Here is an 8,365-nt window from a genome sequence, read left to right as displayed (position 1 = left end):
ATTATGCTCACAATGCAGGTTTTTGCTTCGAGATTATTTTCTTCTCTCACTCTTCCTTTCTCTTAAATTAGAAATCAAACTTCTCTACCAAGCTATGTTGCAACAGCCAGCTGAAGTAAAATATTGTTTATATTGCATGACTTGTTGAAATAAACAGTGTTGCATGAAAAAAGTTAATTATTGAAGAGTTATGTTTTCTTTAAAATAACCCAACTATATATAAGATAAATTTAAGTGAGAATATTCAAGTGTATTATTTATTTTTCAGTGCTCAAGTGCTGCTTGTTAACTTTTAAAAATGTCTTGCATTTTTTTAATGATTTCACCTTGGCACTCTCTGCATCACTCATTTTCACCTTATGCTACTGATTTCAAAGAGATTTCTAGGCATGTTTAATGGGCAGTGTCTCTGCACTAATTTTGGGAGTATGGTTCATTTGAACACCAAAGCAAGAAGAAATTTTTGTTCTGGTCTGTTAAAAACACAGAGCTGAACAGTCTGTCAATAAAAAAAAATGTTAAATGAATTGTGGAGCTTTTTTTTGTGATAAAATATTTAATGATTAATTAAAAAATAAATGCTTGGACTTTATCTTCTGGTCTCTGTGAACCTTAATATTTTGATTGACTGGGGAGAAGAACATGTGTTGTATTGATTGCAAAATTCTGTGGAAAGCTCTCCTAGATGTGTGTGAGTGTTTGAATGTTTGTGTTGTAAATTTTCTAAAGTCTGTGAAAAGAAGCAGGCTTGTGTATGGGGACAGGGGAAGGAGTTGAGGAAATGGACTGTTTCATCCATGTGTATTTACACGTCATGTTCCCTTCCTTGTGCTTGATAGCTGCATCAACAACCCTGGATTTGCCCACTGCCTTGTTCTGAGGGAATGCCTCCTGGGGTAGTTCCCAGAGGTAACTAAAGCTTTCCTGGGCATCCCTCCTGCCCCTGTAGACTGGGGAGATGTTCCTGCTGCCAGAAAGAAAACCTTTATTTTCTTGCTGTTTTGTGGTTTCTTTCACGTTCTCACGTTGTCGTTATGATATTTAATGTTTTAATGGAAGGAGGTGACAGTGAATCAAACTCAAGTTTGATTTCTCTCTAATAGTCTGTGGTGACAGTGGTTAAAACACAGTGTGTGAAGGAGCAGCTGCTGCTGCTCCTCTCAGACCTGAAGAACTGACTGTAGACATTGCATGGCAAGGGGATGTTCATCTCCACAGTCCACTTTTCACAAAAATGGTTCATTTGAATGCTTTCATATCACTTGCATTTCTTCCTAAAGCTGCCTCAGTTACTGGTTCCCTTTGTAGAGTGAGGTCAGGGAAAGACAGAGAAGCTAGAGGACACAAAAGGCACAATCAGGGTCGTTGTGTTTCCTGCTGCTGACTGTCTAACAGAAAAGTAGACCAGCAAAAAAATCCCCTCTTTTTAAAAATAGACGTTTAACACATGTTCTGTTTCACACTTGCCTGTTCTAATTGTAAGTGAGCCAAAATGAAAGTAACAGATAATTTGGGATATTTGCCATTTTAGTGGCTCTATGTGCTTGTGACCATTTTGAAGCCTGTGAAGAAAGATAAAAGCAGTTAAATAGCAGGTGAGTGAAAATCAGCTGCTTTTCCCAGAAAGGTGTCTGCTTCTGGGTAGGTTAGTTACGGCTCAATTTTGCTTTTAGCCCTCACAGTTGGTACTGCTCAGATTCAGCCAACACTTCTGAAGTCAGTATCTCTCTGAGCTATGTAGAAGGCACCTTAAACAAAGCAGTGCTCTTTTGGTTTTCAATTTATAACAAGATTTTATTCTCTGTAATGTAGGTGCTCTTTTTTTTTTTCCCCACAGTAAATGTAAATAAAAACGTGTTTATTAGCTGAATAATGCCAAATTCTGTCTTTAATTCTTATCATGAGGACCACTTATCACAAGCTGTTGGTCATCTGAATCCTATAAAATAGAATAAAAAGAAAATCAGACTCGAACATTGCATTAAGAAATTAAAGCAACCTTTTGACAGATTTGTCCGTACAGATGGCAGAGTTGGCACCTGACATTTTTGCACCAAACAAGTCGTTTTTACTGGATGCAAAATGGTGCATTTTGATTTTAGACTCAGCATGTACGTGAGGGTGCAATCTTTCCTCTTCTGGATTCCCAGCCCCCTCCCTGCTCTGTTTCAGATTCTTTGGAGTGCTAGTGTGGCTCTCAGCTGTATTTCTAGCAAGGAGACATGAAGACAGATTTAGAAGGTTTTTGAAGTTTGTAAAGTTGTGTCACTGTCAGCCAGTGGCAGTTGAAGTCCAGTTTAATTCAGCTGTGTTTGAAGGGGGCCTTGAGATGCAGCTGTTGACCACAGCTTCAATTTTACTACAAGTGAGGCAATCCAGTTTCAAGCAGAGGGGAGACAGGAGAGCCAGGAACTGCAATGCTGATTTCTTGAATTAATTTTTCTCTTATAAAATTATTCCCTCTTACTGTTATATTAAGTGTCCCAATCTCAAATCAAAAAGAGCACTTACTGAGAAAAGATCATAAGTAGGTTCTGGTGAAGTCGCTGTTGAAGAACTTTCATATGAGGGGTTGATGATATTTGAAGGCTCGGACTTGTCCAGTGACGTTGTTTCAGTGTCATCTCTTGACTACACAAAAGCACAGAAACTTGCTTAAATTTCATCCTCTTCCCTCAGTGCATTAAGTAGGGCACTTGAGCTTCTCCCAGCTGGCGCAGTGTTGTGACTCAGCTGCCTTTATTGTCTAAATCTGTCTCTCACAGCACGAGCTGTGGTTTTGGTGGTTGTATCTCAGGTCACTTAACACTGGTATCTCTTATCTTCTCCTCATTTTTAAGCCTCAGCAAAAATGGGAGAGGAAGTGTGGCCCTGAAATGGTGCTTGGGTTAAGAAGTACCTGGTTAGTCTTGAGGGCTCTCACTGAAAGTATTTAAAAATAGAAGTGTTTCCCCTGGCTCTTGGCTACTGGGTTTTGTTTGTCCAAGATGAGTGGCGTTACATGCAGAGACTAGAACAGGAAGAGATTTCTGTTCACTTCTAGGTAGGCTTTCTTTTGGGTTTGTTCTTGTGTATTTTTAAACTTTTTTCCTCATCCCTCATTTCTGTAGTCTGGCTGTTGCTGACTGGTTTTGCATCTATGTGTTACTAACAAAATTAGTTAAGAGAAATCAAGCATGAAAGTGCATCAGTATAAAAACCTGCACTTTTCAATCCTACAGGTATTTCAATTTGTTTGTTGGATCTGGCCTTTTTCCTATGAAATGTTTCAACCTCCAGAATAACAAAATTAATACTAATGGAGGAGGAGAAAATGAATACTAATGGAAAGGGTCAATGAGCTTTGACCCTTCTCCCTTTCAGTGGCTGTAATTCCTTGCTTCCCTAAGGGTGAAAACTCTGGGGAGTCAAGGAGTTCTGCACTGCTGTGGTGTGGTTAAATCAGTTTTGGGCCAGTCCTCTGTGTTGGAAGTGTCTGTGTGAGCAGACACTGGGGTGGAGAGGTCTGGGGACAAAAGTAAGCTCATGCCCAAGGCAAGCACGTGAGCCTTCCCCACTTTCTCTGTGTCTCAGTCTGAACAGCTCAAGTGTGAAGTGATCAGGAGTGTTTCTACCTTAACAAAATGTGTGGAGAAACTGAAAGCTGTGAATTTGGGAAGTGCAGTTGTTCCCCCCTGCTTCGGTTCCCACCTGCCACCTACCTTGAAGTGCTGGAAGCCTATGTTTTTCTTCCTGAACCTGAGGTAAGAATATCCAATGAGAGCCACAATTCCAATAACTAGACAGATGCCAAAGAATATTCCTGTCCCGGTACTGGCATGGAGAGGACCCTGGAAGCAAGGGAGAGGGTGAATGAGCTATGGGTGGGCCCTGGTCAGCTTACAGCTCCCAGGCACATGCAGTGTCCCTTCGAGATATGCTCTGGTCCTGAGCTGTTCCTCGGCTTGTGTTTCCTGGTCGGTGTTCCCTAGAGACATTTAAGTGTGGCCTTTTGATAGAATCACAGAACTGATTGTGTTGAAATGGATGATTGGCTCCAACTGTTCACCCAGCGCTGCCAAGTCCATCACTAAACCTTGTGGATCAAGGAGACAGCTGGATAACTGGGAGCTTTGCAGGAATTCATGCAGACAAAAGATGCCTATTTTCAAAGCAGCTTGTTGTTTTGGACAGGAATGAATGCCAAGGCAAGAGTAAATGAGGTGCTTTAGAAGCTTGAAAGTGGAAGAATTAAAATGGAGTTTTAAAAAATCTCTGTTATGTACATGAGCTCCATTAATTTATATAAAGAAAACAAATTTATAACTGTGGGAAGAAAATGTTCAGACAAATTTTTGGTCTCACTGGTGCCTGGTTTTCAACTGTAGTTCTCTTTGAAAGTAACCTTTTAAGGTGAAAGCTGCATATATGCCATATATGAATGTCAGCAATAGGTTTAGGGTAAAATAAGACACAGTTACCTCTCATCACCCCAAAACCTGAATCACTATGTACTTACAGGTTCTGATGGAGCCTTTAAAGGCTCTGAAATGATGTGGATTATCCCGTTGGAAGCAATTATATCCCACTCAACAATAGCACTTCTGTCCACGTACCGGATCTCGCTCTGCCAGAAAAGAAGGAATGAGAGCTGAGCTTTGACCCTTCTCCCTCTGGTACTGAAATTGTCATTGAGATGGTTTCCCCACCTCAGTTGCTGACACCCAGAGAGAAAAAACACATGGAAAAAAAACATGGAAAGTTACACTGCTGCCTCCCTGGACATCAGCTTGGGATGGCCCCTGGCTGGTCACGGTTCTCCTGAGCATGAAGTAGCCATCATCATTACTCTGCTTGTCACCTTCATGTTGCTCTGTCCTTTTTTTTTTACCTAAATGAAGGTTTTTCTGATCTTTGTGAAGTTGCCAAGCTCTACCTAGAAGTGCAGTTACTCCTGAGTGCAGGCAGCCACTTGCACTGTGGGGGATGCCATTCACCACTCAAGTTTGCTGGCTGGAATTTGGTTGCTGTGAGCAAGGCTCTCTTGGTGTCTCCTGCCTCTCCCGCTCTCCCAGAAAGTTACCATGAAACTTCACAAATGTCAACATCATTTTTTTAATGATAAACTGCTGCTTTCATCTCTTCACCTATCCCACAGCCACCTCCCATAATCCTACCAAGCTGCGAGAAGAGTTAAATGAAGCTCATATCCCTATTTTTCCATTCCTCAAAGCCATTTCAACAGCTTCCTTTGAGTTTTGCAGGTAAGAGATGTACATTTGCAAGATTGTAAATTTGCAGTTTGACAGCTGCTATCCTGCAGTCTCTGGGCAGGAAAGAACCTTCTGAACTCAGTCTCTCATTGCTGCCCACTCTAGCCCTATCAAAATGCCCTCCAGATCAGTGTGTCACTTGATTACAGGGTATAACATACGAGGAGGAAAAGCACAAAGATGAGAAATTTATTACAGAGGTACCTGATCAGCAGTGGGGACTCGATGTTCCTGGCCCCCAGTGTTTGTAATGAGGAGTTTTTTCCCTAGACGATTTAGAAGGATGGTTCCATTGGTCAAGTCCTCATAAAACATTATATTGGCATTAGATAAATGATACTCAATGTCTCTCCCAGAAAGCGTCTGCAAATGAGGGCGAAATGCAAGGAGTGTTAATGGATCTCATTAATCCCTTGGATTTACTAGTAAGCTATGTGCCTGTGACCTTTTCCCCCTCTGCTATTAATGCTGCAGCAAGTGTAGCCACGTTAGAGGTTATTGGGAAATCTGCATGGGAACAGTGGGACATTCTGTCCGTGCTGGCCTCTGATGGCTGCCTGCAGCAGGCAAGACCTTAATTCCAGAAGGACAAAGGATTTTACTCCTCTGTAGGATGACCTGAAGTGATGAGACTCACAGGTATTCCAAACAGCTTGAAGATGTGAACCTATGCATAAACCCTGATGAATTGTTTGGCACAGCATTTGGTTGAAGGAAGGAAAGGAAGAATAAAGGGAATAAGGATAGAAGTGAAGTTAGGAATGGCTGTCTTTAATGTATTTGTGGGAAATACCAAAATTGTGTGCTGCTTTATTCAAACAACTGTGCTACATGCTAATAAGCCAGAAGAGACTTCATCTCAGGCAGACTCCTTCATAACAGGGTCACTAAAATCCCTGATGGAAAAGTCTCTGTAGTGACTGGAACACTCAATAACCTCGCACCCCTAACCATGGAAGGGAAATGGAAATAATGAATTAATGTCTTTTTGAGACATGTTGTGCTTTTGTGATCACAGTTTGAATTATATGGGGTAAAGAAGTCACATCATACTAAGATTATTTTTCTAAGCTTAAATTTCAATGGGATGCAGAACCCCATAATAGCTGTTTAAGAAGTGTTGTGAGAACAAGGAAGGAAAAAAAGAAAAAACCCTGACCTCATTTTCCTTTAACCCACTGTCATTGGGAGCAAAGAGAGTGGCATTCACTGACAGGTCTGTGAGGCACTGCAGGAACTCTCTCCCCTTCCTAGAGCTGTTGGAGTAAGCCATGATGTCCTAGGCAGAAACAAATCCAGCTTTAGTAGGCAGCAATTGTGCACTCCTGTGTTGAGAGGGGAAAAGATGACACTGCATAAATGACAACAAAGGAACTCTCTGTTATTAGCCATGAAACAGCTCTGGAGTGACTTTCCAAAGGAAGCTTGTATTCAAAACCCAGCTCCAGCTGCTAATTTGATGAGTACATATTAAACCAATTTGCAGACATTGGGCCTCTGTTGTCTTTGAGGCTGCTGTTACATATGGTACCATTCTCAGTAGCAGCAAGTAAAGAACTCTTAACATTTTGCCTTTTCTCAGGAGCAATTCAAGATATTCCAAAGCACAGTGCTCCTTGTGATGCTTAAAAATTTGTGCAGTCTGCTTTAAGCTAAACAGCACCAGACTTTTAATTCCAACTGAATTTTAGAACCCAGAAATCTCTCTGGAGCAAGTAATTAGAAAAGTAGTGACCAAGTTCTTGCTTGGATTTAGACCAGATAGGTGCAGATTTAGACCACTTGGACTTTCTTCACTGGTGTGTTGCTATTGCCTGTGTTTGCTGGGCTAATAAAGCAAACTGTGGCTACAACACTCAGGGCCTGCTTTGCTCCACTCCCACCCCAGCCTTGGCTCCTACCGACAGGAAGTTTGTCAGTGTTGGGAAGGACATCAGCACTTGCAGCAAGTTCCCACTACAGGAGATGCCATCCCCCACATAGCCTGGCTTGCAGGTGCAGTTCACATCTGAAAGGTACAAACAGGGAGAGCTGTATGGGCAAACGCCCTTTCCAAGAAAGCTTTAGGCTGCCCTGTGCCTGAAAAACTGCTTGTAAGCAACAGGTTAGGATTTTTAATTAAAGGAGAAGCAGAGTATCTTGCTATTTTAAGTATCTTGCTTGCAGAGTTATCCAGCAGCCTGTGGCTAATGGAAGGAACCAAAATCTGGGCTGCTGTTCTCATTTTCACCGAGGGATGAGGTAAGGAACCCTCTTACCTTTCTCCCTGTAGCAGAAAACATCCCAGGTTTCGCTCAGATTGACTCTTCTCCCGTAGTCCACGATGCCGACGTATCCGGAGCCGCAGTTTGGGGAGGAGAAGCCAGTGGGGTAGCCCACTCTTTCACCATCTAGCCAGCCAGCAGAGCACAGGTGGTACCTTGCCTGTGGTCAGCACAGCCAGAAGGGAAAAAACTCAGGGGAAAAGCTGGGCCGTGGGGCTGGGGAGCTGCACATGGAATAAACAGAGCCCCCGGGTACTCAGGCAGCACCTGCCCTGCCAGCACCGGTCCTTTAGCCTCACATTTTGCTAAAGGGGTCTCTAAACAGTGAGTGTCTTTCTTTCCTTCTGTAGTTGGGAGGAGCCAGAGACAGTCAGTCTGACCCAATCTTCTAAAACAAATTTTGCACGCCCAAGCTGAGATGCTCATCACACTGACATCAGCCATGTGCTGTCTATAACGTGCTCGGGGGAGGCTATATGGAAATGAGTTTGTTAACAGCATTTGAGAAAAAGATTCCTGGAAACTTACTCTAAAGAAATAAATTAAGCCTAATTCTGAAGTGTACATTTCTTTAAGAAGCGCTAATAATTAAAATCCTCTTGAAAATACTCTAGAAGTCTAACTCTACCTCTCACCCATCATCACAGGAAACAAGAACTTGGCAAGTGGTTTCAGTGCTGCGTGAGCAGGCGTGAAACCAACGAAAAGCCAGAAAACTGCCCTCAGCCAAACTTACCCTGGGGCATGGGCGAGGGGAAGGAGGGAAAATGACGCTTGTCAGCACAGAGCAGCCCCCTTGCTCCTCCCTCTCCATTTACTGTGTGTCTGGGTCCTATTTGGGGATCTCCT

General features: G+C 42.6%; 1 protein-coding gene across 1 annotated transcript in view; it reads right to left on the bottom strand.

Moving 5' to 3' along the window:
* Positions 1-1,486: 1,486 nt before the first annotated feature.
* Positions 1,487-8,365, bottom strand: part of STAB2 (stabilin 2) — a 78,528-nt gene continuing 71,649 nt past the window's right edge. Inside the window, exons 60-67 of the mRNA XM_066319964.1 lie at positions 7,511-7,676; positions 7,154-7,260; positions 6,412-6,531; positions 5,457-5,615; positions 4,499-4,606; positions 3,702-3,830; positions 2,512-2,631; positions 1,487-1,939 (exon numbers count right to left, since the gene is read on the bottom strand). Of these exons, the coding sequence (XP_066176061.1) occupies positions 1,889-1,939; positions 2,512-2,631; positions 3,702-3,830; positions 4,499-4,606; positions 5,457-5,615; positions 6,412-6,531; positions 7,154-7,260; positions 7,511-7,676 (960 nt within the window). The 3' untranslated portion in view covers positions 1,487-1,888. The remainder of the gene's footprint in view (positions 1,940-2,511; positions 2,632-3,701; positions 3,831-4,498; positions 4,607-5,456; positions 5,616-6,411; positions 6,532-7,153; positions 7,261-7,510; positions 7,677-8,365) is intronic.

This window comes from Sylvia atricapilla, chromosome 5, assembly GCF_009819655.1.
Source record: "Sylvia atricapilla isolate bSylAtr1 chromosome 5, bSylAtr1.pri, whole genome shotgun sequence".
NCBI lineage: Eukaryota > Metazoa > Chordata > Aves > Passeriformes > Sylviidae > Sylvia > Sylvia atricapilla.
The sequence above is the reverse complement of the archived record's forward strand: the minus strand, read 5'-3'. Positions and strand labels throughout refer to the sequence as shown.